Source organism: Hypanus sabinus, chromosome 7, assembly GCF_030144855.1.
Source record: "Hypanus sabinus isolate sHypSab1 chromosome 7, sHypSab1.hap1, whole genome shotgun sequence".
NCBI lineage: Eukaryota > Metazoa > Chordata > Chondrichthyes > Myliobatiformes > Dasyatidae > Hypanus > Hypanus sabinus.
This window is the reverse complement of record NC_082712.1, coordinates 72680510-72699160: the sequence shown is the minus strand read 5'-3', so window position 1 is coordinate 72699160 and position 18651 is coordinate 72680510. Positions and strand designations below refer to the sequence as shown.

The window sequence follows — 18651 nt, the reverse complement described above, 5'->3', positions numbered from 1 at the left end:
TCACCTCTCTTTCTTGGTTTAGGATTCAGACTTCTGTTTTTTCTTTTGTGTATTCCAGTAAGGTCTACATGATAGGATTGAATGGTTTGGACTTCACATGTCACCAAATTTTTCAAAGGTGTCTTCCCAAAGAAAATGTTTGTTGGCTGTCTGGCTAAATCTCACTAATTTACATATTCAATTGCAGGCAACAAGGAAAGTCGATGCTGTCATAATCTGGAATAGTTCAATATTCCTGGTGAAAAAAGAAGGCAAGGATCATAAGTTAAATAATAGGTATATTGTTATGGAAATCCAGCCCAAATATAAAATATAACTTGGTAGTTGATGAGGTGATGGCGTAAGGATTCAAAAGGTCAAAAGATAGCAAGCTGATAATGGATGGAAAATAACTATTGACAAGGATTTCACTGCAAAATATGTTAATTAACAGAATTTAATTGTCATGTTTTCCTGAGTTTAGTCTCAAATCACACACATGCTCATGATTGGAACTATTTGAAGTCAGCACAATAAATGAAATCTTTGACTTCATTTAGTTGATATGGAAAGGTATTCCCTATAATGACCTGAACAGAAATATTTAACTGTATATGTGTTAATATTTTATTAGAATAAATAATGATTTACACAAAATGTTGTTTTTGTTTATACAACAGTTGAAGACATTGTGATAATTTAATGTTTTAATTACATTATTTTCTATTTAGATCATTGAAGAGAGAGAATCCAGATTTGAATGAGGATGTTGTGCTGATCAGAGCATTAAGAGACTCTAATCTACCAAAGTTTCTGACAGATGATGCACTACTTTTTGCGTAATTATTAGATCTTTAAATATATTATTTACTGTCCTCTTAAGTGACTTTTTTGGAATAAGATGCAATATCATTAACATTTAGCAGTACTAATTCAGTGTATTCTTTGTGTTTTGCTCATAGAGTTACATTAATAAGTGCCTAAAAATTAGATCTTATTCATTTTTGGCATTCCTCCTGATACTTATACAGAGTCAGGATACCACAATTGCCAGTCTCATTAATATTCTTGTCACAAGGCACATCCTGATATAGAATACTGTGGAGACACTGACTGAAGTCATATAAAATCTTTGTTTAGAATGTATTGAATTATTTTGTGGTTTCCACTACATGGCAGCAGCTCTAAAAGAGCCAAGAAGGTGACACCTCAAGCTGCTTGTGCCCTCATGAATGGGACAATGCACTTGTGAGTAAGATTTCTACCCATGGGTAGTTTACAGTTCTCCAGATGTAAAGGGATAATAGACTTCATCTGATTTCTGTTCTGCATGAACAAAATGATAATGCACGTCAGCGCCTTTCAATATTAGAGAAATGTCACATGTAATCAAATCCTTCACCTATAGGAGCAGAAACATAACAAATACAGAGTCCACCAGTCCATGGATTCAGGAAGAACAGGTCCTGTTTGACAAACTTACTGGAGTTCTTTGAGGACATAATGAATGCAGTGGATAGAGGGGAACAGGTGGATGTTGTATACTTGGATTTCCAGAAGGCGTTTGATAAGGTGCCACACAAGAGACTTATAAATAAGATACAGATGCATGGAGCTGGAGGAAGTGTATTGGCATGGATAGTGGATTGGTTAACCAATAGAAGGCAGAGTGTTGGTATAAATGGGTGTTTCTCTGGTTGACAGTTTGTGGTGAGTGGGGTGCCACAGGGGTCGGTGCTGGGCCCACAGCTGTTTACCATTTACATTGATGATTTGGAAGAAGGGACTGAGTGTAGCAGAGCAAAATTTGCTGATGACACTAAACTGAGTGGCAAAGCAAATTGTACAGAGGATGTGGAGAGTCTTCAGAGGGATATAGATAGATTAAGTGAGTGGGCCAAGGTCTGGCAGATGGAATACAACGTTGGCAAATGCGAGATCATCCACTTTGGAAGGAATAATAGAAGAGCAGATTATTATCTAGATGGTGAAAGATTGCTGCATGCTTTGTTTATCTAGCTTCCATACATGGCCACATGCACCCTCTTGTACATACTCTGTACCTTGTAAAAATTGAATTGCTGTACTTATAGGATGACCAACAGCTGGTCCTTTTAAAGACAGCACTACCCCTTGTATTTGGGAAGTCACCACTGTAACCAGAAGTTAATTCAATATCCTCAGGCAGGTTAACACTCGCTGTATAATTCTGTGATAAGGTCCAACTGGCATAGAACTTTTGTACACTCCTCTACAGTGCTCCATTTTGTTTGGTGTTTTAAGTTCTATTCAGAAACAGTGGGATACCGAACTTTAACCGTAATCATTACTTGAACCTAGAGTGATTCATTATGCTCTGGGGAAGCATGCATCATCCTCAGGGCATTATTGATCACATGTTGAGAGGATAGGCTCCCTAAAGAACCCATAACTCTGTTAGATAGGATTGCTCCTATACCCTCCTCATCCCGTAACCTCAATAACCAAAAGGCTTCCCAGCCTTTTTGTCTGTACCTATCCCCTAAACTTACTAGTTCCTTGGTGGAAAACCCTCTGATCTCTGTTGTCTCGAAGAGGCCCGTTACACCATCCCCTACACATCCCTGATCCTCCTCCCTCGCCTGAGAGGAAGAAATTGCAGGTCAATGCCCTTCATGTTGTGTGTGGGAACTCATGATCACTGGCCTGGCCTGTACTGTTTGGGGTACATGGGAGAGGGTGATCATTTTGAAGATTAAACTGAGGGGCCCACACTACCCTCTCTTCCTCAATTTTATCATCCAGCCTGACATCCCCATGTAGGATCATCACCCCACCTCATCATGGCTTGTACCTTAACTGGGTTGGGCTGCCAACCTGCTTGGCGCACAGCATCTAAGTGCTGTAGCTTTATTAGTTGACAAGCTATCTCTATGTTCTCATTTTCTAACTTTGCAGCTCGAGTCTGGGCCATCAATAATGATTCTTTCAGAATAATACAGCACTAACTGAGATTTTCCAATTCATTCTTATGAGTCACTATTGGTTTATACTGATATCTTACAACCATTGCAAACAACCAGAAAACATCCTATCCGCTATCCTTTCTCTTGAGAAAACCCAACAATTTAAGTATGCAAACAATGTGGTGTCCCATTTCAACCCTTGTGAAATCTAACTGTTCTGACCAATCTACTGGCATTCTAAAACCTATAGGAGGTTAACAAGATTTCCAAAGCCTTATTATCTGTCCACCCTGGGACTCTGAATCTCTCATATGAGGGTTCCTCTCTTTTAATTAACCTTTTAAAGAAATGCATTTCTGCTCAAATAGCAAGGTCCTGCTCGCAGCACCAAAATGTAATGTTGAATTAGGTTCACAAGGCTGGTGAGTGAGACAGAGAACATTGGGAAAAAGTATGTTAATCATTTATTTACAACAGTAAAAATTCAACCAAACATTCATGTTCCCCAAGTTACAGAAACAACAAAGCTGAATATTCAACAAACATACTTCACTAAAAGTGCTTGCAGAACATGCCTTCACAATGGTTATGTGCACTGCTGGCCTTAAACAAAGGAAGAGAGAGCAAGCCCTTTCCACGTTAGTGTCAACTTGGGTTTAAGAAGGAATTTCTCAAAGATGATTATGTGCTTTACTAGCTTGAAGTATTGGCCCCTCAAGTATCTCCCTAGCTATTGAATGTGCATTACTCTTACTTGCCAATCCTTCAATAATGTCTAAGGATGAGGTCTCAGAGTACTTGGAGGCACATGATAAAATAGACCAAAGTCTACATGGTTTCCTGAAGAGAAAATCTTACCTAAGAAATCTGTTGGGAATTCTTTGAGGAAATAATAAACAGGATAGACAAAGGAGAGTTGGTGGATGTTGTGTACTTGGATTTTCAGAAGGTCTTTGACAGGGTGCTGCACATGAGGCTGCTTAACTAAAAAAATAACCTATGTTAATACAGGAAAGATACTAATATGGATAGAGGATTGGTTGATTGGCAGGAGGTAAAGAGTGGAAATAAAAGGAGACTTTTCTGGTTGGCTGCTGCTGACCAGTAGTGTTTAGCAGGGGGTCAGTGTTGGGAATGCTTCTTTTTATGTTAAATGCCAATGATTTGGATAGCAGAATTGATGGCTTTATGACTAATTTTGTGGACATTACAAAGATAGGTGGAGCGACAGGTAGTGTTGAGGAAGCAGAGAGACTGCAGAGGAAATTAGATATATTAGAAAAATGAGCAAAGTAATGACAGTAGAATACCATGTTGGGAAGTGTATTGTCATGCACTTTGGTTGAAGGAACAAAAGCATAGGCTGTTTTCTAAATAGGCAGAAAATTCAAAAATCCAAGGTGCAAAGTGACTTGGGAGTCCTCATGCAGGATTCCCATTAAGGTTAACTTACAGGTAGAGACAGTGGTAAGAAAGGCAAATGTAATGTTAGCGTTCATTTTGAGAGGACTAGAATATAAAAGCAAGGCTCTAATGCTGAGGCACTGGTGAGGCCTCACTTAAAGTATTGTGAGCAGTTTTGGGGCCCTTATTTAAGAAGGGATGCACTGGCATTGGAGAGGGTTCAGTGAAGGTTCATGATAATGATTCTGGGAATGAAAGAGTTATGGTATTAGGAACATTTGATAGCTCTGGGCCTGTACTTGCTGTAATTTTGAAGAATGAGGGGAGGATCTTATTAAAAGCTATTGAATGTTGAAAAGCCTCAATAGAGTAGATGTGGAGAGGATGTTTCCTGTGGTGGGGAGTCTAGGACCACAGGACACAGCCTCAGAATAGAGGGACATTCATTCAGAACTGAAATGAGTAGAAATTTCTTTAGCCTGCGGGTGGTGAATTGTGGAACACATTGCCACAAGTGGCGTGGAGGCCTGGTGATAGGTTCTTTGCAAGTCAGTATTGAAAGGTTTGCAGGGAGAAGGCAGGAGAACTGGGTTGAGAGGAAATATAGATCAGCCATAATGAAATGGTGGAACAGATTCAATGGGCCGAATGGCCTGAATCTGTTTCTATTTCTTCTGGTCTTAGGGTGTTCTTGTCTAGCCAGTATTAATAAATGGTATTCCAAGAGGACCCCTGGCCTTCAGAACTCAGCAAAATCTACTGTCTGCAAAAATTACAATTTGTTAATCATTGTACCCTTCATCAGAAAATAGAACATAGTTGATTTCAATCCATATTCATGCTACAAGTTCAGGAAGTCACTCACTGAAGTATATTCTGCAGATTGTTTTTCAAGATACTAAGACTCAGGGACAGTCAGCATGGCTTTGTGAAGGGCAGATCATGTCTAACAAGCCTGATAGAATTCTTTGAGGAGGTGACTAGGCATATAAATGAGGGTAGTACAATGGATGTGATCTACATGGATTTTAGTAAGGCATTTGACAAGGTTCCACATGGTAGGCTTATTTAGAAAGTCAGAAGGCATGGGATCCAGGGAAGTTTGACCAGGTGGATTCAGAATTAGCTTGCCTGCAGAAAACAGAGGGTTGTGCTGGAGGGAGTACATTCAGATTGAAGGGTTGTGACTAGTGGTGTCCCACAAAAATCAGTTTGGGAACCTCTATTTCTCGTGATTTTTATTAACGACCTGGATGTGGGGTAGAAGGGTGGGCTGGCAGATTTGCAGATGACACAAAGGTTGGTGGTGTTGTGAAGAGTGTAGAGGATTGTCAAAGATTGTAGAGAGACATTGATACCATGCAGAGGTGGGCTGAGAAGTGGCAGATGGAGTTCAACAGGGAGATAGGGTAGTTAAGTAAGCTTATGGGGTGTTAGGTTTCATAAGTCTGGGAATAGAATTTAAGAGTTGCGAGATAATGATGCAGCTCTATAAAACTCTGGTTAGGCCACACTTTGAGTACTGTGTCCAGTTCTGGTTGCTTCACTATAGGAAGGATATGGAAGCATTGGAAAGGGTACAGAGGAGATTTACCATAGATGCTGCCTGGTTTAGAGAGTATGCATTATGCATTATGATCAGAGATTAAAGGAGCTAGGGCTTTACTCTTTGGAGAGGAGGATGAGAGGAGACATGATAGAGGTAAACAGGATGTTAAGAGGCACCACTGCTCAATACAAGAAGTCATGGCTTTAAGGTAAGGGGTGGGAGGTTCAAGGGGGAATATTAGGGGAAGATTTTTTACTCAGAGAGTGGTTGGTGCGTGGAATGCACTGCCTTAGTCAGTGGTGGAGGCAGATACACTAGTGAAATTTAAGAGACTACTGGACAGGTATATGGAGGAATTTAAGGTGGGGGGGGGGGAATATGGGAAACAGGGTTTAAGGGTCAGCACAACATTGTGGGTCGAAGAGCCTGTACTTGTGCTGTACTATTCCATGTTCTATGTTCTATAAATTTTCTGGGTGCTCTTGGCTGATTATTGGCTAAAATGTATTAAGAAGGTTTCTAATACAGATAAAATCAATTCTTATGAATTGGGGACTATGAATATGTTTGTGGTTAGGAGAAATATCCCTAGGTGAGGACTACCCTGACTACATGCCATCAATGGCTTGAGAGCATTAATCTGTATATTTTCTGATAAGTAGCACACTGAGGAAAACATCAACTTACACTCAGATGTGTCTTCTGCTCCTATCTCCATTATTGGTGTATAACAAAAAGCTGCACATTGAGATCCAGTTTCCACACAAACGCATCTTAGGTTTATTGAATAAAATACTTTCATATGATCAAAATGGAATAGATCATAATGATATTTTTTCTTCTTTTCCTTCAGTGGAATCCTTTCAGACTTATTTCCAGGAGTTGTTATTCCAGATCATGATTACGGTTCGTTCCAACAAACAACTGTTGATGTGATGCTTAATCGGGGCCTGCAAGCTGTCCCAGCAATGATTGTAAAGGTGATACAATTATATGAGACCATGATTGTACGCCATGGTGTTATGCTGGTTGGGCCTACTGGAAGTGGCAAAACAACAGTTTATCAGATTCTGGCTGATACTCTAGGAACCCTGCATAAAGCTGGTGAGACAAACCCAAACTATCAGCCTGTGAAAACATATATACTCAATCCCAAATCAATCGCAATGGGAGAATTGTATGGAGAGGTAAACAGCACTACAATGGAATGGAAAGATGGCCTTATGGCACTCAGTGTTCGTGCAGCGGTAAATGATAACACACAGGAACACAAATGGATTATCTGTGATGGGCCAGTTGATGCACTGTGGATTGAGAATATGAATACAGTACTTGATGATAACAAGATGCTGTGTCTCGCAAACAGTGAACGGATTAAACTCACTCCTTATATTCATATGATGTTTGAGGTAGGTAATTCTAAAATGGTTCATTATTTTATTTAGAGATACAGCACTGAACTGGCCCATTGGCCCAGTGATCCACAATGCTCGGCAACCCACCTATTTAACCCAGGACTAATCACAGAACAATTTACAATGACCAATTAACCTACTAACCAGAATGTCTTTGGAATGTGGGATGAAACTGGAGCACCAGGAGGAAGCCCATGTGTGCATGGGGAGGATGTACAAACTCCTCACAGACAGTGTTGGAATTGAACTCTGAACTCAGAACATCCCTCACTGAGTTAACCACTATGTTACTATAACATTTTGAAGTAATTATACAAATTGGGCCTTGTAGAATTTCAACAACAAAATTTCTTACCTGCTGTCTGTAACAATTGTTCAGAAGTTGACAATAAAAATATCTGCTGCTTTAGTTTCAAACATATTGAAGTGAATTGGTGATTGTGTTTTAAACTTCATGAAATATTTAATTATCAAATCTAAGTTGATCTATAAAGTTTAGCTTTATAATCATATAATTTCTGATGGTCATGTGGGAAAGGAGGGCTGTTGCAGGAATACAGCATCCATCATCAGGACCCCTGCCATCCAGACCATGCTATCTTCTCGCTGCTGCCATCAGGAAAGAGGTACAGGAGCCTCCAGGTTCAGGAACAGTTATTATCTCTCAGCCATAAGGCTCTTGAACCAGAGGGGATAACTTCACGTACACAACACTGAACAGATTGCATAATCTAAGGACTCAGTCTTAAGTACTCTACAGCTTGTGTTCTCAATATCATTCTATTTATTTATTTGTTTGTTGGTTTGTTTAGTTGTTTATTTATTTTCCTTTTTTAAATTTACATTTTGTTGTGTTTTGCTCCTTGTTTTTTTTAAACCCATCTTTCTTGTGTGGGGTTTTTCACTGATTCTTTTGTGTTTCTTTGTATCTAATGTGAACACCTGCAAGAAAGTGAATCTCAGAATAGTATATGGTGACATATATCTACTGTTAAAAATAGATTTACTTTGAACTTTGGACAAGTACTTTTTGAGATAGTGAAAAAATGCATGGTGAAAATTCTCATTGCCATTGAAACAATAATGTGACTCATGAAGCAGACATTTAGTCTATTAGATATTGTGACACCCCAGCAGAACAATCTAATTCATCCCATTTCCCCTTTTTTTATTTCTTTATACTCTACAACTTTCCTCTCTGAGATGCCCATTGACTTTCCTGTCTTTCGTCACTAACCTATATCAAGGCTAATTTAGAACAGACAATTAACCCTCCTAGCACACCTTGGGCTATGGGAAGTAAGAAAGGCACCTAATGTGGTCAAGGAAAAATCATGCATGCTCTGTGCAAATAGCCTAGGTGGCTCTGTGATGAACTCTACCAGCCCTACTTTCATTTTATCTTGAAATAGCCTGCCTGTAGCTTTCAAATGGTTAGTAGAGTCCTTTTTATTTATGTAAAGTGTGTCACACAAAATATGATGCAAGTATGCAGTATAAATATTTGGAAGTATTCACAAATCACAGAACTCCTGTTATTGCAGGTATATTGTTATTGATTAGTAGGATTGCATTTAGCTAATCTATGGCAAAATATTTTTGTTGCTTTCCAGGTACAAGACTTAAAGGTGGCCTCACCTGCCACTGTTAGTAGGTGTGGAATGGTATATATTGATGCAGCGGAACTCAAATGGATGCCATACGTGAAAACATGGATGAATCGCATTTCAGATAATGTAAGCTATAATATTCATAAATTGTGCTTTAAATGTTATGGAATGAAGATGATTTATTAAGTATATTACCTTGTACAATAGGACAGATCTTCTGCTATGCCAGGTTTGCTATTTATCAATGCTCTGGGCTACAATTTCCCTTCATTCTGGCCTGGGGCCTGGGGCCTTAACAAATAGCAAATCTGAGGTGGTAATTTGTAATCAAAATATTTCAGATGAGCTTCATGGTTAGGGATTGCTTTTGGTATTCAGGTTCTCAGTGACATAGTGCATGATGATGGCACTGTGCAGTAGTTTTTCCGGTAAAATTACTTTTTGGACAGTTAGCTTTTTGTTACATATTTTGCAAGTGTATGATTTTGGTAACTTTCAGCAGCATGTCTAGGCAAGCCGAAGAAACAGTTGTCGGTTATTGTTCTTTGGCTACCTTTTGAAATAACTTAATTTATCTGTAACTTTATTTAAAATATTTATTTTCCTTAGTAAATTCATATTGGTGTGTTTGGTGTAGTAGTTAATTCGGGATATTTAACGTATTGGGGAATTTGGTTATTTCGCTGAATGTTAATATCTATGTACTGAAGAAAAAAATTTACTTTTATTCAGCTAACATTTGAATCAAAGCAGCACCTAATGGGACTTTTTGAAAGTTGTGTTGAAAATGGTTTGCACTTTGTCAACAAGAAATGCACACAGGGAATCCCCCAGGTTGAAATTAGCAAGGTCACTACTCTCTGCTGCCTTCTTGAATCCCTGCTTCTGGGAAAACATGGTCCAGATCTCAGCATGGTAAGTGAAAAATGAAGAAACATACTCTATAAGAAAATATCTTAAGAAGATCTTATCATTGCTGTAAAGATTTACTTGATGCAAGCAAATACATGTGTATCAACCATTATCACTAATTTGTTGTGACTTTTACAAATATAGCTTGAAAATGAAATATTTTGGTGTTATTAGTAAGAGATATAATCTTTACATTACAAATTATCAACTCATGAAGGTTTTAGTTTATCTATCATTTCAAGCCTATTGGTATGTAATTATAGTAGAATGGGAAATTATAATATACATGTGCTAGCATGTATGTTATATTACACCCATGGTGTAAGCTTTATTTTTATTTGTAGTGTGCAGCAGAAGGCTTGAAAAAAAAACAGACATATATTTAATCAGCTAACCACATGGCAGTAACTCAATACTTAAAAGCATGCAAACATGGTTGAGAGGTTCAGTTGTTGTTCATTCCAAATAGCAGATTGGGGAAGAAATATGATCAAAACCACTTTGAGTGTGGAATGATTGTTGCTGCCAAACAGGGCAGTTTGATTATCTCAAGGTTCAAAGTACATTTATTATCAAAGTATGTATGCAGTATACAACTCAGATTCATCTCTAGACAGCCACAAAACAAAGAAAACCATGGTAGCTGTTCAAAGAAAAACATCAACACCCCTGCGTGCAACAAAAAAGCAAATTGTGCAAAAACAGCAAAGTGCCAGATCACTCAATCAATCTTCAAACTGTAAATCATTGGCTCTAGCAGTACCAGAAAACACATTTAAGATAAAAAGGAAGCATAATAGAAATGAAAGTAACAGTTTTGTGGACTATCTGGAGATGTCGCCTGAGGTAGCATTGTTCACTGGTGCCATCTTGATCAGAAACTGCTGATCTCCTGGAATTTTCCCAGAAAACAGTCTCTAGAGTTAACAGAGAAAGGTGCAAAAAGAAAATAATATCCAGTGAGTGGCAGTTTTGTGGATGAAATCGTATTGTTCAAGAGAGAGGTCAAAGGAATATGGCCAGACTACTTCAAGCTGACAAGGACGCAACAGTCACTCAACTATCCATGTGTACAACAGTGGTGTCTAGAAGAGCATTTCTGAACAAAAGCACATCAAGCCTTGAAGTAGTGGACTATAACAGAAGAAGACAATGAGCATATGTTCAGTAGCCACTTTATTAGGTACAGAACATACCTAATAAGGTCACCACTGAGTGTAGAGCCCAAAGATTCTTACAGTTAGGGAACAGCTTTACATTGATGGTGATTATTTTTTAAGTCAATGGGCCATTCTTAGAGATATAAAGTTCAAAGCATAATGAGAATACAATTCATGATTTATGACTGCTTCCCTGTATCATCTGGGAGTTACTGGTTGTCAGTTGAAATTCGTTAATCATTCTATATGAATGATATTTATGAACTTTACACTCAAGTATTTGCTCACTATAGTTCCTAAGCTTCTTTGAACTTCCCAATGAAAGCAAAATAAGTAAAAGAAAGTAAACAACAGTAATCAAAGAACCATGGCAGGGTACATATGTTGATGCTGACAACCTACATCGATGTTTCTCAGGCAGCCCAGAAAACTGCTAGATACCCAGGATTCTGAAAGAAGTGTCTGAAAAAATTGTGAAGGCATTAGTAATAATAATTCAAGAATTACTGGATTCTGCAATGGTTCTGGAGGACTGGAAATTTGCAAATGTCACTCCACTCTTTAAGAAAGGAGGGAGGTAGAAGAAAGCAAATGATAGGCCAAATAAGCTGACTTAAGAGGCTGGGAAGATGTTGGAGCCATTATTAAAGATGAGATGATAAAATAGGCCAAAGTCAACATGGTTTCCTTAAGGGGAAATCTTGCCTGACAAACCTGTAGGAATTCTTTGAGGAAGTATCAAGCAGGATAAACAGAGGAGAGTCAGCAGATGCTGTATACTTAGATTTTTAGAAGACTTTTGACAAGTTTTTGCACATCATACTGCTTAACAAGAAAAAGACATATGGTATTACAGGAAAAATACTAGCATGAATAGAAGATGGACTGGCTGGTAGGCAGGAGGCAGAGAGTGGGAATAAAAGGGGTCTTTTCTGGTTGGCTGCTAGTGATTAGTAGTATTCCAAAGGGTTGATGTTGGGACTGCTTCTTTTCTCAATATATATCAATGATTTGGATGATGGTATTGATGGCTTTTTAGCCTAGTTTGCAGACAAAAAAAAATAGGTAGAGGAGCTTGTAGTGTTAAAGAAGCAGGAAATCTGTAGAAGGACTTGGATAGATTGGGTGAATGGGCAAAGAAGTGGCAGATGGAATATAATGTAGGGAAGTGTATGGTCATGTACTTTGTAAGAAAGAATAAATGCATAGACCATTTTCTAAACGGGGCAGAAATTTAAAACAAAAATCACAGGTGCAGAGATGTGAGGGTTCTCGTGCAGAATTCCCGAAATGTGAACTTGCAGGTTGAGTCAGTGGTAAGGAAGGCAAATACAAAGTTAGCATTCATTTCAAGAGGACTAGAATATAAAAGCAAGGATGCACAGTGCCTTAAAAAAGTATTCAACCTCCATCCCCTGTTCACTTATATTAGTATTACAACCAGGGTTTTCATCAATTTAACTAAGAAATTTTATTTGTGAATTGAATGCTCCTTTTTCCACAATAGGACCCAAAAAATGAAAATAGTAAAGCATAAAAAACTACAAATTCAAAAACTGATACGTCAGCAGTTCAAACATATTTGCACCCCTTTGCTCAGTACTTAGTTGAACCACCTCTCACAGCTGTTAAAGCAAGTAGTCTTTTTGGATAAATCTCTATTAGTTTTTACACTTTGGATGTTTGTTGGTCTTTGTTGTGTGTGGTTATTTGCAAATACTATTATCTTTCCCTATTTTATGGGTGCCTGCAAGAAGACGAATCTTGAAGTTGTATATGGTATACATATTTACATTCTTTTAATACTTCAATGGCATAATGCATACATTGATCATTTGTTCCTCTACCTCAACTTCTTGTATCTGGATGACCCAGAGGCATTTCATTCTTTCAGCCTGCAGCACATAATATAAAATTTAGCCAATTAATAGTCTTTTTGCAAAATCATAACTGAAAATTCTGTAAAAGTGCATCGGGCAGCATCTGTTAAAAGAAAATAGAGTTAACATTTCAGATCAGAGATCATTCATAGGAATGAGTATTGGGCACATGGTCATATTTCAATGTCTGTTGACATTAATTCAAAATAACTAACCTATACTGCTGGAGGAACTCAGCAGGCCAGGCAGCATCTATGCAAAAGAGTAAGCTGTCAACATTTCAGGCTGAGGCCTGGAAAAAAAGATGAGAAGTCAGTGTTAGACTGACTGGTAGACAGTGTTAGATGGGAGGAAGAAGTGCCAGGTGGCAAATGATAGGTGAAACTGTGAGAGGGGAGGGAGTGAAGTAAAAAGCTGGAGAGTTAATTGGTGAAAGAGATAAAGGCGTGGAGAAGGGGGAATCTGATAGGGGAGGATGGAAGACCAGGGGAGAAAGGGAATGGGGAGGAGCACCAGAGGGAAGAAATGGGCAGTTAAGGAGATAATGGGAAGGGGGCAATTACTGGAATTTTGATAAGTCATGCCATCAGGTTGGAGGCTACCCAGATGGAATATAAAGTGTACTCATGTGACAGTAGAGGAGGCCATGGATTGACATATCAGAATGGATGTGAGAAATAAAAATGAAATGGGTGGCTACTGGGAGATAGAGTCATATAAAATCTGCAGCACTTTACAGGCCCTTCAGCCCACAATGTTGTGCCAATCCTGCTTTTTCTAGTGGACAGAGCTCACCAATATGGAGGCTACACTGGGAGCACTGGACATAGTAGATGGCCCCAAAAGACTCACAGGTGAAGTGTCGCCTCACCTGGAAGGACTGTTTGAGGCCCTGAATGGTCGTGAGGGAGGAGGTGTCGGGGCAGGTGTGGCACTTGTTCCACTTGCAAGGATAAGTACCAGGAAGGAGATCAGTGGGAAGGGATGAATTGGAAAGGGAATCACATAGGGAGTGATCTCTACAGAAAGCAGGAAGTGGGGGGTGGGGAAGGAAGGGAAGGATGTGCTTGGTGGTGGGATCCCGTTGGAGATGGCGGAAGTTAGAGATTTGTATGCTCATGTTTGTGAACCTGTACCATGTGGTTGGTTAATATTTCATTTTCACACCATTAAAATAGTAATGTCTACTTTTGATATCCAGGCATGTTGAGTGTGAGACTATAATTATGTACATATTAAAAATACAGGTGAATGTAGCTCAATGCTCACTTTTCTTTAGAATATTAGATAATCTCTGCATTGAATCTAGAAGTACGGTATAGTACACCTCTAATGACCACTTTGATAACTTTTAAGCACATTTTCTCGTAGCTGATGTCATCATCCCCTGATTAGCCAATAATACTTATCTCCAAACTCCTGCTCTTCTTGTGACATATTCAAGGAAGAATTTGAACCTGAAAGTACATTTTACCTGTATTAACTGTATCCATAATTCCTTGGTTCCCCATGCCATTTCTATGTGGATGTACAAAGTGTCACTTTGAACACTGGAGTTCAAGCTATGGGTTGTGTTTATCATTACCAATTGACTTTAATTAAGCAGTAAAGCAGCGATGCATCCCATTTAAAAATATTGATGACAGTCCAAGTTTCTCTTCATCTTTATAGTGTATTTTGTTAAAATTTATTTAGAATACCCTATTTAGTTTTATTTTCCAATCTAAAGATAATAAAACCCTTGGATAATTTAGAGAAGAATCACTAAGGGATAGCTAATTTGCAGATACTTCCATGAGCCGAGTACTGGGATTGTGTCAATTTAGAGAGTGCAGACTCTGAGGAGGTATGAATTGTTCAAAATTATAAAAAAAGGTTACAATTTGGCGAAATGAATAATATCTTTGAGTTGAGTAGATTATTTCATACGAGGGGGTATATTATATGCTAACTTTGATGTTTAGCCAACTGTACAAAATAAGCTAAGAATAAGTAAATTGGTAAATTCTATTGTCATGTATTGAGGTGCAGTGAAAAACTTTGTTTGCATGCCATCCATGTAGATCATTTCATCACATCAATGCATTGAAGTAGTACAATTGAAAGCAATAATAGAATGCAGAGTAAAGTGTTGCAGTTACAGAGAAAGTGCAGCAATATGTGTAGACAAATTCTGCAGAGCAGAGGCTGGTATGCTGAGTTGTGTGTACATCTCTCCGCAATTTCTTGTGGTCATGGGCAGAGCAGATGCCATACAAGCTGTGATTCATTCAATAGGATGCTATCTGTGGTGCATTGATAAAAATTGTTGATGTTCAAAAATGGAATGCCAAATTTATTTAGCCTCTTGAGTAAGTAGACATACTGGTAAGCTTTCTTGGCTGTCCTATCTGAGTGGTTGGACTAGGTATGTTTATTCCTAGAAGCCTGAAGCTTTCAACTTTCTTGACCTCAAATACATTGATATAAACAGGACCATTTCATCAACAACCCCCCCCCGCCCCGCCCTTGAAGTCAATGACCAGTTTTTCTGTTTTGCTGACATTGAGGGGAAGTTTGCTGTTATGATACCATTGCACTAGGCTTTCCTTTTTCCAAATTGACACAGTGTTGTTGAAGATTTGGCCCATTGTGGTTTATCATCTGCAATCTGGTAGGTGGAATCAGATAAGAATTTAGCGATGTAGTCATGAATGCGTAGGGAGTACAGTACGGAGCTGAAGACACGGCCTTGTGGGGCACCAGTGTTCAGAATAATAATGGCAGAGGGATTGCTGCCTATTTATATTGGTTGTGGTATATTGGTTAGGAAGTCAAAGATCCATTTGTACAGAGAAGTGTTGAGTCCCAGATCTAGGAACTTGGAAATGAGGTATTGAAGATGTAGTCAATAAACAATTGTACAGCGTCGGCATCTTTACTGTCCAGAGATGACAGTAAGTTCAAGGAGAACTTACTGGTTGAGTGAACTCGGCTTTTTCTCCTTGAAGCGAAGGAGATTGAGAGGTGACCTAATAGAGGTGTACAAGATGATGAGAGGCATTCATCATGTGGATAGTCAGAGGCTTTTTCCCAGGGCTGAAATGGTTGCCACAAGAGGACACAGGTTTAACATGCTTGGGAGTAGGTACAGAGGAGATGTCAAGGGTAAGTTTTTGAGTGCGTGGAATGGGCTGCCAGCAACGTTGGTGGAGGCGGATATGATAGGGTCTTTTAAGAGGTTTTTAGGTAGGTACATGGAGCTTAGTAACATAGAGGGCTATTAGGTAAGCCTAGTAATTTCTAAGGTAGGGACATGTTCGGCACAACTTTGTGGGCTGAAGGGCCTGTATTGTGCTGTAGGTTTTCTATGTTCTATGTTTCTATATGAGATAGTATCTGCCATATGGTAGGCAAATTGCAGAAGGCTGAGGTTGTCTGGCTGGCTGGAGCTGCTTTGTGCCATGACCAGCCTCTCAAAGCACAACATAATGGTGATGTCAGAGCTACTGAACAGTAGTCAATACTTATACTTCACAGGTACCATGATAACAAGTCATCTTCTTAAAGCAGATGGGAACCAATAGGGAAACATTAAAAATATTTGGAAATACCCCTGCAAGCTGATCTGAACAGGATCTAATGATATGGTTGGGGATATCAGGTCAGCTGCTTTCTGTAGTCTCTCTCTCTGGAAAATTGACCTGACATCGGCAACAGTGACTTTGGGTTCTGCATTGGTGGTATAGGGACTGGTAGTGACATTTCAATCTCCTTCTGTTCAAAACACACATAGAATCCATAAGCTTATCTGGAAGGGATGTGCTGTTGTCAGTGATGCTGCCCAGCTTTGTTATCAGGAAGTGCAAATGCATAACTTGCACAATGAATTTGAATGAAAATTAATAATAATAATAATTTCTTACTGTTTTAAAGGATGCTTCTCAATTAAATGGTGTTATTACTCAGACATTTGTTTTCTGCTATATTTGGTCTATTGGAGGAAATTTAACTGAGGACCATTGGGACAACTTTGATACATTTGTGCGTCACCAGTTTGAAGATCATTCTGAGGCTAAGGTATCTATAAAGTAAATAAACAAATACATTGCTTTTCATAACCAATATATCCCTGATGAATGGTATGAAGTAAAAAGCCAACTGGTGGAATTACTCATATGGTCAAGCTGCGTCTGAGGAGTCAAAAGGATGGTCAACATTTCAAGCCATGACTCTGCACCAGAACTGAGAACTGGGAAGATAGCCAGTATAAAGAGATGGATAAGATAGGAACTGGTAGGTAATAGATGGAATGGAGTGAAGTGGGGCATGATGAGTAGATAAGGCTAGGCAGAGGAAGGGTGGGGAGATTTTAAAGATGGGCTGGTGGGTGATAGGTGGAATCATGTGAAGAGAAAATAGACAATTAAAAAAAATACAAGTGCAAGAAAATCTGCAGATGCTGGAAATTCAAAGCATCACACAAAATGCTGGAGGAACTAAGCAGGCGAGGCAGCATCTACGAAAAGGAGTAAGTAGTCAATGTTTTGGGCTGAGACCCTTCATCAATACAACTATCAGGACATAGACAATTGGAGCCTGTTGGGAGTGGGTGAGTGGGAAGGTAGAGACAAGGTTGGAAGATGGTAAGTGGACTCAGATAAGGAAACGATAAGGAGCAGGTAAAAGATGGAGGAGATAGGAAAGGTAGGCCAGTGCAGAAGAAACCCAGGTGGATAGGTATGTGTGTGATTTATGTGTGTGATTGGTAGAAAACCACATCAAAAGCATATACTTCAATAAATTTGGTTGGAAGAGGTTGATGCAAATCTCTAACTCAATTGGAAGAGCTGTTTTGGTCCCTGGCTGAATGTGTAGGGCTAATTTCTTGTACCTGCTATTATCACAGAAAAATAGTCAGGAGATAGGGAAGGGTGGAGAGGGTTGAGCAAACCAGGGAGTCACAGATAGAGTGGTGCTTACAAAAAAGGGGAAAGCAGGAAGATGTGACTATTGATGGGATCCTGGGAATTAAAATGATATGCAATGGCCATTTTGAACTTCCAGTTGCATGTCACTTCATCTCCCTTCTCACTCCCACGTCAACCTGCCTGTCCTTGCAATAGTGAACCCAAAGGCAGTCTAGATTAAAAAAAAACACTTATTGTACTTCCGTAGCCCATGACCCTATGGTAGAAGCATTGATTTTTTTCTCTATTTTAGGTTACCCTTTATTTATTTATTGTTCCTTTACCATTTCTTTCTGTCCACTACCCACACAACTCCAAATCAGGGTTTCTTCTCCCCTGATCTACTTTTCCTTCCTCTCCTGCAATCTTTTTCCATTTGCCTGGTATTCTTCATTATCTGGTTCTATATCACCCTCCAGATTCTTTCCTAATGTTCTCTCCCCCAGATCCCACCCAGCTCCATCTGCCCATTTTCCCTTATCTGTTTCTACCTATCACCCAACAGCATTTACCTCAAAATTACCCCCTCTCCCTCCCTCATCTGGGTCTATCTACCTGTCCTCTGCAAGCTCATCTTGTTCTACTAATGACTGATGAGCTCCTTCCTCACCTTTCCCTCTCATCTCTTTATACTAGCAAACTTCTCTCTTCACTCACAGTCACAGCTTGTGATTTATCTCTAGGTTCCAACATGTGCAGTTTATTTTGTCTCTAAATAATATTAGGTGTTGTCATATTTCTTTATGGGAATCTCTGAAGTTTTTTTTGTGTACAATTACTCAAGATCATAAGTTGTAGGAATAGGGATGGAAAATCTTGTCCCTCAACCCAGATCTTATCATTCAACA

The 18651-nt window shown here is 39.0% G+C and overlaps 1 protein-coding gene across 1 annotated transcript in view; it reads left to right on the top strand.

The window, feature by feature from the left end:
- dnah6 (dynein, axonemal, heavy chain 6) overlaps positions 1-18651 on the top strand; it is a 351317-nt gene that overhangs the window by 156008 nt on the left and 176658 nt on the right. The window contains exons 33-37 of the mRNA XM_059974878.1: positions 711-818; positions 6731-7286; positions 8906-9028; positions 9635-9817; positions 16770-16913. Of these exons, the coding sequence (XP_059830861.1) occupies positions 711-818; positions 6731-7286; positions 8906-9028; positions 9635-9817; positions 16770-16913 (1114 nt within the window). The remainder of the gene's footprint in view (positions 1-710; positions 819-6730; positions 7287-8905; positions 9029-9634; positions 9818-16769; positions 16914-18651) is intronic.